This window comes from Eleutherodactylus coqui, chromosome 1 (assembly GCF_035609145.1).
Source record: "Eleutherodactylus coqui strain aEleCoq1 chromosome 1, aEleCoq1.hap1, whole genome shotgun sequence".
NCBI lineage: Eukaryota > Metazoa > Chordata > Amphibia > Anura > Eleutherodactylidae > Eleutherodactylus > Eleutherodactylus coqui.
The window spans coordinates 2,322,438-2,340,795 of NC_089837.1; the positions used below are offsets into that span (position 1 = coordinate 2,322,438).

General features: G+C 53.7%; 2 protein-coding genes across 3 annotated transcripts in view; one reads left to right on the plus strand and one right to left on the minus strand.

Annotated features, from left to right (window-relative positions):
- Positions 1-4,389, minus strand: part of LOC136617486 (zinc finger protein 84-like) — a 522,213-nt gene extending 517,824 nt beyond the window's left edge. Inside the window, exon 1 of one of the 2 annotated variants that reach the window (XM_066594262.1) lies at positions 4,248-4,389. In XM_066594262.1, the coding sequence (XP_066450359.1) occupies positions 4,248-4,320 (73 nt within the window). In that variant the 5' untranslated portion in view covers positions 4,321-4,389. Of the gene's footprint in view, positions 1-1,274; positions 2,756-4,247 lie in introns of those variants that run through there. The other variant, XM_066594266.1, reaches the window with a different exon arrangement.
- LOC136618030 (gastrula zinc finger protein XlCGF66.1-like) overlaps positions 1-18,358 on the plus strand; it is a 461,032-nt gene that overhangs the window by 137,790 nt on the left and 304,884 nt on the right. The window lies entirely within an intron of this gene.

Here is an 18,358-nt window from a genome sequence, read left to right on the forward strand (position 1 = left end):
ACATCCCGACGGCCCTCTATATACTCCCACTCCTCTTACCTGGTGACCCCGCCTCCATCATGGCGGCCGCGTACACATCCCGACGGCCCTCTATATACTCCCACTCCTCTTACCTGGTGACCCCGCCTCCAGCATGGCGGCCGCGTACACATCCCGACGGCCCTCTACATCCTCCCACTCCTCTTACCTGGTGACCCCGCCTCCAGCATGGCGGCCGCGTACACATCCCTCTACATCCTCTCATTCCTCTTACCTGGTGACCCCGCCTCCAGCATGGCGGCCGCGTACACATCCCTCTACATTCTCCCACTCCTCTTACCTGGAGACCCCGCCTCCAGCATGGCGGCCGCGTACTCATCCCTCTACATCCTCCCACTCCTCTTACCTGGTGACCCCGCCTCCAGCATGGCGGCCGCGTACACATCCCTCTACATCCTCTCACTCCTCTTACCTGGTGACCCCGCCTCCAGCATGGCGGCCGCGTACACATCCCTCTACATCCTCCCACTCCTCTTACCTGGTGACCCCGTCTCCAGCATGGCGGCTGCGTACACATCCCTCTACATCCTCCCACTCCTCTTACCTGGTGACCCCGCCTCCAGCATGGCGGCCGCGTACACATCCCTCTACATCCTCCCACTCCTCTTACCTGGTGACCCCGCCTCCAGCATGGTGGCCGCGTACACATGCCGCCGGCCCTCTACATCCTCCCACTCCTCTTACCTGGTGACCCCGCCTCCAGCATGGCGGCCGCGTACACATCCCGCCGGCCCTCTACATCCTCCCACTCCTCTTACCTGGTGACCCCGCCTCCAGCATGGCGGCCGCGTACACATCCCTCTACATCCTCCCACTCCTCTTACCTGGTGACCCCGCCTCCAGCATGGCGGCCGCGTACACATCCCTCTACATTCTCCCACTCCTCTTACCTGGAGACCCCGCCTCCAGCATGGCGGCCGCGTACACATCCCTCTACATCCTCCCACTCCTCTTACCTGGTGACCCCGCCTCCAGCATGGCGGCCGCGTACACATCCCGCCGGCCCTCTACATCCTCCCACTCCTCTTACCTGGTGACCCCGCCTCCAGCATGGCGGCCGCGTACACATCCCGCCGACCCCTACATACTCCCACTCCTCTTACCTGGTGACCCCGTCTCCAGCATGGCGGCCGCGTACACATCCCTCTACATACTCCCACTCCTCTTACCTGGTGACCCCGCCTCCAGCATGGCGGCCGCGTACACATCCCTCTACATCCTCCCACTCCTCTTACCCGGTGACCCCGCCTCCATCATGGCGGCCGCGTACACATCCCTCTACATCCTCCCACTCCTCTTACCTGGTGACCCCGCCTCCAGCATGGCGGCCGCGTACATATCCCTCTACATCCTCCCACTCCTCTTACCTGGTGACCCCGCCTCCATCATGGCGGCCGCGTATACATCCCTCTACATCCTCCCACTCCTGTTACCTGGTGACCCCGCCTCCATCATGGCGGCCGCGTACGCATCCCTCTACATACTCCCACTCCTCTTACCTGGTGACCCCGCCTCCAGCATGGCGGCCGCGTACACATCCCGCCGGCCCTCTACATACTCCCACTCCTCTTACCTGGTGACCCCGCCTCCATCATGGCGGCTCCGTACACATCCCGCCGGCCCTCTACATCCTCCCACTCCTCTTACCTGGTGACCCCGCCTGCAGCATGGCGGCCCCGTACACATCCCTCTACATCCTTCCACCCCTCTTACCTGGTGACCCCGCCTCCAGCATGGCGGCCGCGTACACATCCCGCCGGCCCTCTACATACTCCCACTCCTCTTACCTGGTGACCCCGCCTCCATCATGGCGGCTCCGTACACATCCCGCCGGCCCTCTACATACTCCCACTCCTCTTTCCTGGTGACCCCGCCTCCAGCATGGCGGCCGCGTACACATCCCGCCGGCCCTCTACATACTCCCACCCCTCTTACCTGGTGACCCCGCCTCCATCATGGCGGCCCCGTACACATCCCTCTACATCCTCCCACTCCTCTTACCTGGTGACCCCGCCTCCAGCATGGCGGTCGCGTACACATCCCTCTACATACTCCCACTCCTCTTACCTGGTGAACCCGCCTCCAGCATGGCGGCCCCGTACACATCCCTCTACATCCTCCCACTCCTCTTACCTGGTGGCCCCGCCTCCAGCATGGCGGCCGCGTACACATCCCGCCGGCCCTCTACATCCCCCCACTCCTGTTACCTGGTGACCCCGCCTCCAGCATGGCGGCCCCGTACACATCCCGCCGGCCCTCTACATACTCCCACTCCTCTTACCTGGTGACCCCGCCTCCAGCATGGCGGCCGCGTACACATCCCGCCGGCCCTCTACATACCCCCACTCCTCTTACCTGGTGGCCCCGCCTCCAGCATGGCGGCCCCGTACACATCCCTCTACATCCTCCCACTCCTCTTACCTGGTGACCCCGCCTCCAGCATGGCGGCCGCGTACACATCCCTCTACATACCCCCACTCCTCTTACCTGGTGACCCCGCCTCCAGCATGGCGGCCGCGTACACATCCCTCTACATACTCCCACTCCTCTTACCTGGTGACCCCGCCTCCATCATGGCGGCCCCGTACACATCCCGCCGGCCCTCTACATACTCCCACCCCTCTTACCCGGTGACCCCGCCTCCAGCATGGCGGCCCCGTACACATCCCGCCGGCCCTCTACATACTCCCACCCCTCTTACCTGGTGACCCCGCCTCCAGCATGGCGGCCGCGACACATCCCTCTACATCCCCCCACTCCACTTACCTGGTGACCCCGCCTCCAGCATGGCGGCCCCCGTACACATCCCGCCGGCCCTCTACATACTCCCACTCCTCTTACCTGGTGGCCCCGCCTCCAGCATGGCGGCCCCGTACACATCCCGCCGGCCCTCTACATACTCCCACTCCTCTTACCTGGTGATCCCGCCTCCAGCATGGCGGCCCCGTACACATCCCGCCGGCCCTCTACATCCTCCCACTCCTCTTACCTGGTGACCCCGCCTCCAGCATGGCGGCCCCGTACACATCCCTCTACATACTCCCACCCCTCTTACCTGGTGACCCCGCCTCCAGCATGGTGGCCTCCGTACACATCCCGCCGGCCCTCTACATACTCCCACTCCTCTTACCTGGTGGCCCCGCCTCCAGCATGGCGGCCCCGTACACATCCCGCCGGCCCTCTACATACTCCCACACCTCTTACCTGGTGATCCCGCCTCCAGCATGGCGGCCCCGTACACATCCCGCCGGCCCTCTACATCCTCCCACTCCTCTTACCTGGTGACCCCGCCTCCAGCATGGCGGCCCCGTACACATCCCTCTACATACTCCCACTCCTCTTACCTGGTGATCCCGCCTCCAGCATGGCGGCCCCGTACACATCCCGCCGGCCCTCTACATCCTCCCACTCCTCTTACCTGGTGACCCCGCCTCCAGCATCGCGGCCCCGTACACATCCCTCTACATCCTCCCACTCCTCTTACCTGGTGATCCCGCCTCCAGCATGGCGGCCCCGTACACATCCCGCCGGCCCTCTACATACTCCCACTCCTCTTACCTGGTGACCCCGCCTCCAGCATGGCGGCCCCGTACACATCCCGCCGGCCCTCTACATACTCCCACTCCTCTTACCTGGTGGCCCCGCCTCCAGCATGGCGGCCCCGTACACATCCCGCCGTCCCTCTACATACTCCCACTCCTTTTACCTGGTGACCCCGCCTCCAGCATGGCGACCCCGTACACATCCCGCCGGCCCTCTACATACTCCCACCCCTCTTACCTGGTGACCCCGCCTCCAGCATGGCGGCCCCGTACACATCCCTCTACATCCTCCCACCCCTCTTACCTGGTGACCCCGCCTCCAGCATGGCGGCCCCGTACACATCCCGCCGGCCCTCTACATACTCCCACTCCTCTTACCTGGTGGCCCCGCCTCCAGCATGGCGGCCCCGTACACATCCCGCCGGCCCTCTACATACTCCCACTCCTCTTACCTGGTGACCCCGCCTCCAGCATGGCGGCCCCGTACACATCCCTCTACATACTCCCACTCCTCTTACCTGGTGGCCCCGCCTCCATCATGGCGGCCCCGTACACATCCCGCCGGCCCTCTACATACTCCCACTCCTCTTACCTGGTGGCCCCGCCTCCAGCATGGCGGCCCCGTACACATCCCGCCGGCCCTCTACATACTCCCACCCCTCTTACCTGGTGACCCCGCCTCCAGCATGGCGGCCCCGTACACATCCCGCCGGCCCTCTACATACTCCCACTCCTCCATGGAGAAATAGACGGCCACATCCTGACACCTTATAGGAACCTGACAACACAATATCCAGTCATCAGCCAGAGCCCCCCGCTAGAATGTCCCCCCACATTCCCCGCAGTCACCTCTCCTGTCAGCAGCTCCGTCATCTTGTTGGTGAGTTCTAGAAGCTTCTGGATCAGGGAGTGAGGATGGATGATGGGAGTCGCTGTCTTCTTCACTGCTGTGTACTCCTGTGGATGGAGGGAGACGCTCAGGGATGGCACAAATACAAGACAGATGGGAGGAATGGAGGGAAGTTCACCTCTCCGGTCAGCAGGTAGATGATCTCCCAGGTGACGGCTAATATCCTTCCGCTCATCTCCGTGCCGTCCATCGGGGCCTGAGGAGAGAGAGGTCACAGGGTACCGGGTGATAACAGAGAGCGCAACCCCTGTACTGCTGTATATATATATCCTCTGATACCGGCTGATAACAGAGAGCGCAACCTCTGTACTGCTGTATATATATATCCTCTGATACCGGCTGATAACAGAGAGCGCAACCCCTGTACTGCTGTATATATATATCCTCTGATTCTGATACTGGCTGATAACAGAGAGCGCAACCGCAATGTCAGCTTACTGTACTGCTATATATATATCCTTTGATACCGGCTGATAACAGAGAGAACAACCCCCATGTCAGTTTTCTGTACTGCCATATATATATCATCTGATACCGGCTGATAACAGAGAGCGCAGCCCCTGTACTGCTGTATATATATCCTCTGATACCGGCTGATAACAGAGAGCGCAACCCAGATGTCAGCTTACTGTACTGCTGTATATATATCGTCTGATACCGGCTGATAACAGAGACAACAGCACACAAGGACCTGCTCTGTATACGCTGCAGGCGCTGAAGGACCTGTGATGATGTCACCATCATGTGAGCAGGGGGCGGAGCTCTGCACTGCAGTGAAGGGTTTGTGGTGATGTCACCTGCATGTAATCAGTACCGAGGGGATGCTGGTACTTGTAGTTCTCTCCTCTTATATTTTCTGCTCTCTGTAGACAGAATTGCATGATAGAGATGGCGGACGAGCGGTGGAAGTACAGAGATAGGAGGTCAGCAGACATTATCTGCTCACAGCCAATGAGAGGGAGGAGAGGAGGTCAACTCAATGTCCCATACAGCGGAGCAGAGGGACATACGGAGAGAGAGAGTTAACTCAGAGACGACCGGAGAGAGAGAGGTACCTCAGAGAGGACCAGAGAGAGAGAGGTACCTCAGAGACAACCAGAGAGAGAGACAGAGAGTTACCTCAGAGAGGACCAGAGAGAGAGAGTTACCTCAGAGATGACCGGAGAGAGAAAGTTACCTCAGAGATGACCGGAGAGAGGGAGAGAGAGAGAGAGTTACCTCAGGGAGGACCAGAGAAAGAGAGGTACCTCAGAGATGACCAGAGAGAGAGAGAGAGAGAGAGAGTTACCTCAGAGATGACCAGAGAGAGAGAGTTACCTCAGAGATGACCGGAGAGAGGGAGAGAGAGAGAAAGTTACCTCAGAGACGACCGGAGAGAGGGAGAGAGAGAGAGAGTTACCTCAGAGATGACCGGAGAGAGAAAGTTACCTCAGAGAGGACCAGAGAGAGGGAGAGAGAGAGAGAGTTACCTCAGAGATGACCGGAGAGAGAAAGTTACCTCAGAGATGACCGGAGAGAGGGAGAGAGTTACCTCAGAGAGGACCAGAGAGAGGGAGAGAGAGAGTTACCTCAGGGAGGACCAGAGAAAGAGAGGTACCTCAGAGATGACCAGAGAGAGAGAGAGAGAGAGAGTTACCTCAGAGATGACCAGAGAGAGAGAGTTACCTCAGAGATGACCGGAGAGAGAAAGTTACCTCAGAGACGACCGGAGAGAGGGAGAGAGTTACCTCAGAGAGGACCAGAGAGAGGGAGAGAGAGAGAGAGTTACCTCAGGGAGGACCAGAGAAAGAGAGGTACCTCAGAGATGACCAGAGAGAGAGAGAGTTACCTCAAGGATGACCAGAGAGAGAGAGAGTTACCTCAGAGATGACCGGAGAGAGAAAGTTACCTCAGAGACGACCGGAGAGAGAGAGAGTTACCTCAGAGAGGACCAGAGAGAGAGAGAGAGTAACCTCAGAGAGGACCAGAGAGACAGTTACCTCAGGGAGGACCAGAGAAAGAGAGGTACCTCAGAGACAACCAGAGAGAGAGAGTTACCTCAGAGATGGCCAGAGAGAGAGAGTTACCTCAGAGATGACCAGAGAGAGAGAGAGAGAGTTACCTCAGAGAGGACCAGAGAGAAAGAGAGAGTTACCTCAGGGAGGACCAGAGAAAGAGAGGTACCTCAGAGACAACCAAAGAGAGAGAGTTACCTCAGAGATGGCCAGAGAGAGAGAGAGAGAGAGAGAGAGTTACCTCAGAGATGACCAGAGAGAGAGAGTTGCCTCAGAAGCGACCAGAGAGAGAGAGAGAGAGAGAGAGAGAGAGTTACCCCAGAGATGACCAGAAAGAAAGAGTTACCTCAGAGATGACCAGAAAGAGGGAGTTACCTCAGAGATGGCCAGAGAGAGAGAGAGTTGCCTCAGAAACGACCAGAGAGAGAGAGAGAGTTGCCTCAGAAACGACCAGAGAGAGAGAGAGAGAGAGAGAGAGTTACCCCAGAGATGACCAGAAAGAAAGAGTTACCTCAGAGATGACCAGAAAGAGGGAGTTACCTCAGTGATGACCAGAGAGAGAGAGAGAGAGAGAGACAGAGTTACCTCAGAAACGACCAGAGAGAGAGTTACCTCAGAGATTACCAGAGAGAGAGAGTAACCTCAGAGATGACCAGAAAGAAAGAGAGTTACCTCAGAGACTACCAGAGAGAGGAAGAGAGTTACCTCAGAGAAGACCAGAGAGAGAGAGAGTTACCTCAGAGATGACCAGAGAGAGAGAGAGAGTTACCTCAGAGATGACCAGAGAGATAGAGAGTTACCTCAGAGATGACCGGAGAGAGAAAGTTACCTCAGAGACGACCGGAGAGAGAGAGAGTTACCTCAGAGAGGACCAGAGAGAGGGGGAGAGAGAGAGTTACCTCAGGGAGGACCAGAGAAAGAGAGGTACCTCAGAGATGACCAGAGAGAGAGAGAGAGAGTTACCTCAGGGATGACCAGAGAGAGAGAGAGAGTTACCTCAGGGATGACCAGAGAGAGAGAGAGAGTTACCTCAGGGATGACCAGAGAGAGAGAGAGAGTTACCTCAGGGATGACCAGAGAGAGAGAGAGTTACCTCAGAGACGACCGGAGAGAGAGAGTTACCTCAGAGAGGACCAGAGAGAGAGAGAGAGTAACCTCAGAGAGGACCAGAGAGAGAGAGAGAGTTACCTCAGAGAGGACCAGAGAGAGAGAGAGAGTTACCTCAGGGAGGACCAGAGAAAGAGAGGTACCTAAGAGACAACCAGAGAGAGAGAGAGTTACCTCAGAGATGGCCAGAGAGAGAGTTACCTCAGAGATGACCAGAGAGAGAGAGAGAGTTACCTCAGAGAGGACCAGAGAAAGAGAGGTACCTCAGAGACAACCAAAGAGAGAGAGTTACCTCAGAGATGGCCAGAGAGAGAGAGTTACCTCAGAGATGACCAGAGAGAGAGAGAGTTGCCTCAGAAACGACCAGAGAGAGAGAGTTGCCTCAGAAACGACCAGAGAGAGAGAGAGTTGCCTCAGAAACGACCAGAGAGAGAGAGAGTTGCCTCAGAAACGACCAGAGAGAGAGAGTTGCCTCAGAAACGACCAGAGAGAGAGAGTTGCCTCAGAAACGACCAGAGAGAGAGAGAGTTGCCTCAGAAACGACCAGAGAGAGAGTTGCCTCAGAAACGACCAGAGAGAGAGAGAGAGAGAGAGAGAGAGAGAGAGAGAGAGAGTTACCCCAGAGATGACCAGAAAGAAAGAGAGAGAGAGAGAGAGAGAGAGTTACCCCAGAGATGACCAGAAAGAAAGAGAGTTACCTCAGAGATGACCAGAAAAAGTGGATTATACCCACCTGATAATCAGGTTTCCAGTAGTCTCCACGACAGCACCAACTGAGATTGCCTCCTCCTGGTAGGACAGGAACATACTGAGAGGTTAAAAGCTCCCCCCCCTTCCCCACTTTCCTCAGTGGATTCTAACGAATTGCCGGGGCAGGAGCTAAACTTAAATTTCTTCCCCTAACCGGGGTTTTTTTATTTTTAAATTTATTATATTACTTTTATAGGGGGGGGGGGGGGGGGAGGTACGGGTGCTGTCGTGGAGACTACTGGAAACCTGATTATCAGGTGGGTATAATCCACTTTTTCCCCCAGTCGTCTCCACGACAGCACCAACTGAGACGTACCAACTAAAGTTTATTAGGGTGGGATCGCTGCCGAGAGGACTTTGCGGCCGAAGGCCATGTCCTCGTCCTGCTGCACTTTTACCCTATAGTGTTTAGTGAACGTGTGGGGTTTTTTCCAGACTGCGGCCTTGCAAATTTGCTCGACCGAGGCTGAACTGTGTTCGGCCCATGAGGACGCTACTGCCCTTGTGGAATGGGCTTTAAGAGCTAACGGGATCTCCTTCCCGAGGGCCTTATAGGATTCTATGATGGCCAGACGGATCCACCTGGCTATGGACCTTTTTGCTGCTTTGCTACCCTTATTTGGGCCACTGAACTGGACGAACAGGTTGTCGTCTCGCCTCCAGTGGCTCGTTGTATCTATGTAGGTTAGGACTGCTCTCCTAACGTCCAGGCAGCTTAGGGTTCTTTCCTCCTCGTTTTTTGGGTTACTGAAGAATGAGGGGATTATTATATCCTGGGACCTATGAAAATCTGACACTACTTTTGGCATAAAGGCCGGGTCTGTTTTAAATATTAGTTTGGTGTCTGCAATTTTCATGAACGGGTGGCGGATGGACAAGGCCTGTAGCTCGCTAACCCATCTTGCGGAGGTGATGGCTACTAGGAAGATGGTCTTGATTGTAAGCATTCTTATAGGTAGCGCCTCGATCGGTTCGAATGGTACCGCTGTCATGGCCCCTAGAACCCAATTAAGGTTCCAGTCTGGGAACAGGTTTATGGGCCTAGGGCGTAGTCTAGCTGCTGCTGTTAGGAACCTGTGGACCCATCTGTCGTCTGCGAATTTTGTGTCGCAGATGGCGCTAAGGGCTGAAACTTGGACTTTTAGGGTGCTCGGGGAGAGGCCCATCTCTAAGCCCTCCTGCAGGAATTCTAAGATTAGCGGAGTGTCGGGGATAGAATCCCCGCGATCCCTTCCCTGTCTCCATGAGGAAAACCTTCTCCAGACCTTCTGGTAGATCAGGTGGGTCGTCTTTTTCCTACTGGACATTAGGGTTTCTACTACTTTCTCTGAGAATCCTTTCTTTCTTAGCGAGGATTCCTCAAGAGCCATGCCGTTAAATGGAGTTTGTCTAGGCCGGGGTGGTTCAGTGGCCCCTGCGATAGAAGATCTGTCCAGGTAGGGAAGGTGACTGGGTCCTGGACGCTCAGTGTTGTCAGAAGACCGAACCAGCTTCTTTTCGGCCAGAAGGGGGTCACCAGGATTAGCGTACATCCCTGGGTTCTGAAGTGCTGTAAAACCCTGGGGATTAGTGGTATGGGAGGAAAGGCGTAAGCCAGTCCTTGTCCCCAGTCCTGGCCTAGGGCGTCTACCGCTATCGGACGATCTCCTGGCCGGAGGGAGAAAAAGTTGCCTACTTTTGTGTTCTCCCTGGTTGCGAAGAGGTCCAACTGTGGGGTCCCCCACCGGTTGGTTAGGATTCTGAATGCCTCTGGGGAGAGGGACCACTCTCCTGGGTCTATTTGCTTCCTGCTGAGGAAGTCTGCTTTTTCGTTTAGTGTCCCCTTCAAGTGGGTTGCCGTGATCGAGAGGATCCGGCCCTCCGCCCAGTGAAAGATTTTCTGTGCGATGCTTTGCAGTGGGGGAGATCTTGTGCCCCCTTGGTGTCGTATGTGAGCGACCGCGGTGACATTGTCTGACAGTATTTTTATGTGTTGGTTCTGTAGCGAGTTGCCCAACTGCTGTAGAACCTGCCAAACTGCCTGTAGTTCTCTAAAATTTGAGGACTGTTCTTTTATCCTCTGAGGCCAGGGACCCTGAAAGAATTGGTTCCCCACATGCGCTCCCCATCCACAGGCACTTGCGTCTGTTGTGATGTGGATGGCTGGGTTTTGTAGCCAGTGAACCCCTCTCCGCAGGTTCTCTGGGGATGTCCACCAACGCAGGGATGTTTTTGCCCTGTTTGGGATGTACATCCTTGCCCCTAACGAGGACTGCCTTTTGTCCCACGAGGATAGGACTATGGCCTGCAGGGCTCTGGTGTGGGCCTGGGCCCATGCTACTCCTGGGATGCATGATGTCAAGCTCCCCAGGAGAGACATTGCCTCCCGAATTGTGCAGAATCGTCTTCGTAGGAAAGTTTTGACTATTCTGCGGATTTTTTGTATTCTCTCCTCGGGTAGGTAGGAGCATTGCGATTCTGAGTCGAGAGTTATTCCCAGAAATGTCTTCTGCTTGTCGGGATCTAGGCTGGATTTTTCCCAGTTTATAATCCATCCCAACGATTGGAGAAGTTCTAGCACTGTCTTCAGGTGTTTTGTTAGGAGTTTTTTGGACTCTGCTATTAATAGAACATCGTCCAGGTAGGGTACTACTAGGATCGATTTTTCTCTCAAGTGGGCGGCTACCTCCGCCATAATCTTGGTAAAGATTCTGGGGGCTGAGGATATCCCGAAGGGCAAGCATCTGAATTGGTGGTGCTCTATTCTTCTGCCCATGTCCACTGCGAACCGCAAGTATTCCTGAGAATCTTTGTGGATCGGAATGTGAAAATAAGCGTCCTTTAGGTCGATGGACGCCATGTAGGCTCCTCTGGGGATCAACTTTATTGTGGAGGAGATGGTTTCCATTTTGAATCTCCTGTATCGGACGCAGGTGTTCAGGTCTTTCAGGTTTATTATCGTCCGGTGTTTCCCGCCGGGTTTTTTTACTAGAAAGAGCCTGGAATAATAGCCCTGGGTTTCCTCGTTTCGCGGTACGGGAGATATTGCGTTTAACCGTTGCAAGTCGCGCACGCTTTGCCTTAGTAAATGTAGCTGTTTTTTTGGGGCTCGCGTGGTAATAAATTTCCTTCTGGGGATGGACACTAGCTCTATCCGGTATCCGTACTGTAGGATCTTTGGGATCCATGGGCCCCCGCAGATTGCGGCCCATTGATCCACAAAGCTCCCCAGCCTTGCCCCTACGGGGATGGCGTCAGGGTCTCTGCTTCGGCTCCCCCTGGTGGGGGTTGAAGAGGATATTCCTTCCTCTGCCCCCCTTGGGGTAACTCCAGCGGCCTGTCTTGCCCTTGCCTCGGTAGGCCTCGGGCTGCTGCATTGGGGCCCGGGAAAAGGTCTTCACTCTCTGTGGCTTTTCCTCAGGGAACCCTTTTTTCCTGTCGGCCGCCTTTTCTAGAATTTTGTCTAGGTCCGGTCCGAATAGAAATTGGCCGTAGAATGGGAGGGCACACAATTTGTTTTTCGAGGCCAGGTCGCCTGACCATGATCTCAGCCATAACACCCTTCTGGCTGAGTTAGAGCGGGCTGTGGCCTTTGCTGAGAGCTTGACGGTCTCGGCCGCGGCGTCCGCTAGGAAGTTAGTTGCCATGCGCAAGATGGGAAGGGAGTTAAGGATCTGATCCCTTGGTGTTTTGTTGGTCAGGTGTAGTTCCAACTGCTCTAACCATACCCCCAGGGTCCGCGCCACGCAAGTGGCTGCGATCCCTGGCCTAAGGATGTTTGCCGCTGCCTCCCATGATTTCTTTAGGAGTCCCTCTGCCTTGCGATCCATGGGGTCTTTTTGCTGTGCGGCATCCTCAAAGGGAAGAGTCGTCCTCTTGGCTACCTTGGCCACCGGGACGTCTACTTTAGGTATTTCATCCCAGCTTGCGCAAGCTTCCTCTTCCAAGGGGTATCTCCTTTTTACGCCTCGAGCGGAGAAGGAACCTGCGTCTGGTTTACTCCACTCTCTCTGAATTATTTTAGAGATGTTTTTGTGGACCGGGAAGGTGTGTTTACGCCTCTCCCCAAGTCCACTGAATATTTCATCCTGTAGAGTCCGCGGCTCTCTGGGCTGTTCCATTTTTAATGTAGCCCTGACTGATTTAATTAATTCCGTCAACTCGTCTTGATGGAACAAGTATTTCCTGTAGTCCTCCTCCTCTGAGGACTCCTTGGCTGCCTGTTCCTCTTGCTCTGATCCGATGGAATTCTCGGAATCAGAAGGCTCCTCGGGAACATACGCCTTTTTCTGGCGTTTCGCTGGCGGTGCCGGCAGTGACGTTAGAGCTGATCGAACCTCCTCCTTCACCAGCTTCCTAACGTCATCCAGGAATCCCCCCGATTCCTCTCTGACTAGCCTAGCCACGCATGCCTTGCATAGAGGCCTCTGGTACGTGGCTGGCAGTCTCGTCCCGCATTCCACGCATTTTCGCAGTTTTGTTCTGGGGGGGATGTCTTTTTTATCCCCCTGACAAACAAAGCATTTTTGCGGGTAAACATGCAATTTTTCCATATACAACATACTGGATATTTGCATTGTATTTTTGCCGCACTGGCTACTTACGGCCGCTGAGGCTGAGGTTTCAGCTGTCTCTGGGGCTGGAGCACTCATTTTTATACCAGTGCTGCAGACACCCTGCGACCTGTAATGCTGGTGTTCTGGCTTCTCTCAGGTTCCTATTTGAATTTTCGCGCTCCTGCGCTAAGCCCCGCCCCCTCCGCTCCTAATGCAGACGCGATGACGTCATCGCGCTGGACGCGAGATGCGGCGCCCCGCCCCCTGCCGTCAAAGGGCTTCCTGGAGCGCCGCGCTGTAATTTCTGCCGGAGGACGAGGGGGACTGAGGCTCCCGCTTTGAACCCCCCATGGGCCGCCGCGGGAGGAACCTGGCCCGGGGGTTACCACCCCATGTGGCGTCCCGGGAGTCGTCTGGCTGCGAAGGGATGACAGGGTGAGCCACTGCCTTCCGATCCGCCTGTATACTTTCGCTGGCTTCTCCACCAGCTCCTCTCAGCGATCCTGCCTCCTGGCAGGACAGGAATCCACTGAGGAAAGTGGGGAAGGGGGGGAGCTTTTAACCTCTCAGTATGTTCCTGTCCTACCAGGAGGAGGCAATCTCAGTTGGTGCTGTCGTGGAGACGACTGGGGGAAAGAGGGAGTTACCTCAGAGATGACCAGAGAGAGAGAGAGAGAGAGAGAGAGAGAGTTACCTCAGAAACGACCAGAGAGAGAGAGTAACCTCAGAGATTACCAGAGAGAGAGAGTAACCTCAGAGATGACCAGAAAGAAAGAGAGTTACCTCAGAGACTACCAGAGAGAGGAAGAGAGTTACCTCAGAGAAGACCAGAGAGAGAGAGTTACCTCAGAGATGACCAGAGAGAGAGAGAGTTACCTCAGAGATGACCAGAGAGAGAGAGAGAGAGTTACCTCAGAGATGACCAGAGAGAGAGAGAGTTACCTCAGAGATGACCGGAGAGAGAAAGTTACCTCAGAGACGGCCGGAGAGAGAGAGAGTTACCTCAAAGAGGACCAGAGAGAGGGAGAGAGTTACCTCAGAGAGGACCAGAGAGAGAGAGAGAGTCACCTCAGGGAGGACCAGAGAAAGAGAGGTACCTCAGAGATGACCAGAGAGAGAGAGAGAGAGTTACCTCAGAGATGACCGGAGAGAGAAAGTTACCTCAGAGACGACCGGAGAGAGAAAGTTACCTCAGAGACGACCGGAGAGAGAAAGTTACCTCAGAGATGACCGGAGAGAGAGAGAGTTACCTCAGAGAGGACCAGAGAGAAAGAGAGAGTTACCTCAGGGAGGACCAGAGAAAGAGAGGTACCTCAGAGACAACCAGAGAGAGAGAGTTACCTCAGAGATGGCCAGAGAGAGAGAGTTACCTCAGAGATGGCCAGAGAGAGAGAGTTACCTCAGAGATGACCAGAGAGAGAGAGAGAGAGAGTTACCTCAGAGAGGACCAGAGAGAAAGAGAGAGTTACCTCAGAGAGGACCGTAGAAAGAGAGGTACCTCAGAGATGGCCAGAGAGAGAGAGTTACCTCAGAGATGGCCAGAGAGAGAGAGAGAGTTACCTCAGAGATGGCCAGAGAGAGAGTTACCTCAGAGATGGCCAGAGAGAGAGAGTTACCTCAGAGATGGCCAGAGAGAGAGAGAGTTACCTCAGAGATGGCCAGAGAGAGAGAGAGAGAGTTGCCTCAGAAACGACCAGAGAGAGAGAGAGAGAGAGAGAGAGTTACCTCAGAGATGACCAGAAAGAAAGAGAGTTACCTCAGAGATGACCAGAAAGAGGGAGTTACCTCAGAGATGACCAGAGAGAGAGCGAGTTACCTCAGAGATGACCAGAGAGAGAGAGAGTTACCTCAGAGATGACCAGAGAGAGAGAGAGAGAGAGAGAGAGAGTTACCTCAGAGATGACAAGAGAGAGAGAGAGTTACCTCAGAAACGACCAGAGAGAGAGAGAGAGTTACCTCAGAGATGACCAGAAAGAAAGAGAGTTACCTCAGAGATGACCAGAAAAAGGGAGTTACCTCAGAGATGACCAGAGAGAGAGAGAGTTACCTCAGAGATTACCAGAGAGAGAGAGTAACCTCAGAGATGACCAGAAATAAAGAGAGTTACCTCAGAGACGACCAGATATAGAGAGCGTTACCTCAGAGATGACCAGAGAGAGAGAGAGCGTTACCTCAGAGATGACCAGAGAGAGAGAGAGCGTTACCTCAGAGATGACCAGAGAGAGAGAGAGCGTTACCTCAGAGATGACCAGAGAGAGAGAGCGTTACCTCAGAGATGACCAGAGAGAGAGAGCGTTACCTCAGAGATGACCAGAGAGAGAGAGAGAGAATTACCTCAGAGATGACCAGAGAGAGAGAGAGTTACCTCAGAGATTACCAGAGAGAGAGAGAGAGAGAGAGAGTTACCTTAGAGATGACCAGAAAGAAAGAGAGTTACCTCAGAGATGACCAGAGAGAGAAAGAGAGAGAGAGAGTTACCTCAGAGATGACCAGAAAGAAAAAGAGTTACCTCAGAGACAACCAGAGAGAGAGAGGTACCTCAGAGATGGCCAGAGAGAGAGCGAGTTACCTCAGAGATGACCAGAGAGAGAGAAAGAAATAGTTACCTCAGAGATGACCAGAGAGAGATAGAGAGAGTTACCTCAGAGATGACCAGAGAGATAGAGTTACCTCAGAGATTACCAGAGAGAGAGAGAAAGAGTTACCTCAGAGATGACCAGAGAGAGAGAGAGAGTTACCTCAGAGATTACCAGAGAGAGAGAGAGAGAGAGAGAGAGAGAGAGAGAGAGAGAGAGAGAAAGAGTTACCTCAGAGAGGACCAGAGAAAGAGAGGTACCTCAGAGACAACCAGAGAGAGAGAGAGTTACCTCAGAGATTACCAGAGAGAGAGAGAGTAACCTCAGAGATTACCAGGGAGAGAGAGAGAGTAACCTCAGAGATGACCAGAAAGAAAGAGAGTTACCTCAGAGACGACCAGAGATAGAGTTACCTCAGAGACGACCAGAGATAGAGTTACCTCAGAGATGGCCAGAGTGAGAGCGAGTTACCTCAGAGATGACCAGAGAGAGAGAGAGAGAGAAAGAGTTACCTCAGAGATAACCAGAGAGAGAGCGAGTTACCTCAGAGATGACCAGAGAGAGAGAGAGAGAGAGAGAGAGAGTTACCTCAGAAACGACCAGAGAGAGAGAGAGAGTTACCTCAGAGACGACCAGAGATAGTTACCTCAGAGATGACCAGAGAGAGAGAGAGAGAGTTACCTCAGAGATGACCAGAGAGAGAGAGAGAGTTACCTCAGAGATTACCAGAGAGAGAGAGAGAGAGAGAGAGTTACCTCAGAGATGACCAGAAAGAAAAAGAGTTACCTCAGAGACAACCAGAGAGAGAGAGGTACCTCAGAGATGGCCAGAGAGAGAGAGAGAGTTACCTCAGAGATGACCAGAGAGAGAGAGAGAGTTACCTCAGAAACGACCAGAGAGAGAGAGAGAAAGAGTTACCTCAGAGATGACCAGAGAGATAGAGAGAGAGTTACCTCAGAGATGACCAGAGAGAGAGAGAGAGAGAGTTACCTCAGAGAGGACCAGAGAAAGAGAGAGAGAGAGTTACCTCAGAGACAACCAGAGAGAGAGAGAGAGTTACCTCAGTGATGACCAGAGAGAGAGAGAGAGAGAGAGAGAGAGAGAGTTACCTCAGAGATTACCAGAGAGAGAGAGAGAGAGAAAGAGTTACCTCAGAGAGGACCAGAGAAAGAGAGGTACCTCAGAGACAACCAGAGAGAGAGAGAGTTACCTCAGAGATTACCAGAGAGGGAGTTAGCTCAGAGATGACCAGAGAGAGAGTTACCTCAGAGAGGACCAGAGAGAGAGTTACCTCAGAGAGGACCAGAGAGAGAGTTACCTCAGAGAGGACCAGAGAGAGAGAGTTACCTCAGAGAGGACCAGAGAGAGAGAGAGAGTTACCTCAGAGACGACCAGAGAAAGACAAGAATTATTCTTAACGTTAATTCCTTTTCCATGAGTCCATCATGACCGCACACATGGAGGCTGCACCGCTTGTGATCCTTGGGACAGGAAGAAGGAGTTCTTTAAAAGCCACCTCCCACCGCTTGACTCCAGTGACTTTCAAATCATCACAACGGATACGAGGTCCAACAGTTTTATTATTAGCACTGAAATACATTAATCGTATGTACAGCCATTATATACGTCAATCAAGGGTGGGAAAGCAAGTGCTGTCATAATGGACTCATGGAAAAGGAATTAACGGTAAGAAATAATTCTTGTCTTTCCATAGCGTCCATCATTACAGCACACATGGAGGTATACCAAATCATAAGAGCTTTCTTTAGGGGGGGGGGCAACTGCCTGGAGTACTTTCCGTCCAAAGGCCAACTCCGTGTTTGAGTAGAGATCTAGTCTATAATGTCTTGCGAGCGTATTTATACTAGACCATGTTGCTGCCTTGCATATCTGATCTATTGAGGCTCCCCTGCGTTCTGCCCAAGAGGTGGCGAGTGCCCTGGTGGAGTGGGCCCTCGTCCCCTCCGGAGCTACCAAACCTCTGGTCTTGTAGGTCTCCTGGATCGCTAATCTGATCCATCTAGCTATAGTGTCCTTAGAAGCTGGTCTGCCCCTATTGGCCCCTTGGTATTGTAAAAAGAACTTTTCTGACTCTCGGAAAGTTTGAGTAACTTCTAGGTAAGTTTTCACTACTCTACGGACATCTAGGCTATGAAGACACTCTTCTTTCGCGTTACTGAAATTTTGGCAAAAGGATGGCAGCGTTATTTCTTGATTTAGATGAAAAGGGGACACGACCTTTGGTAAGAAGTCGGGGGGGGGGGGGGGTGTTGGAATATTACCCGGTCATCTAAGACCCTTAAGTAGGGTTCTCTACTGGATAAGGCTTGTAACTCGCCTATTCTCCTAGCCGATGTGATGGCGATCAGGAAGGCGACTTTTATGGATAGGTTTTTAACCATGATCTGGTTAATGGGCTCGAATGGTGGGTCGCAGAGGCCCTCTAGGACTATGTTAAGATCCCATGAGGGAGATGGCCCCCTCACGAAGGGTTTTGATCTGTCAGCCCCCTTCAGGAACCTTCTTATTCATTTGTTTTCCGAGAGTTTGACATCAAACAGGGCACGAAGAGCTGCTGTCTGAACCCGCAGAGTTCGGGGACTGAGACCCTTGTCTAGCCCTGCTTGCAGAAAATCTAGAATTTTAATAAAGTCCGGACAATCTAGGTTAGGGCTCTCTGGTTTATACCATGTACAGAACACTTCCCAAATTCTATAATACATTTTCGAAGTAGTTGATTTCCGACTTTTGAATAAAGTATTAATCACCTTGTCGGAAAGCCCCTGTTTTTTTAATCTCTGCCTCTCAGCAGCCAGGCCGTCAGTTTTAGCCAGTGGATTCCCTGGAACAAAACTGGGCCCTGGCATAGGAGATCCTCTCTGAGGGGTAGCGCTATCGGAGATTG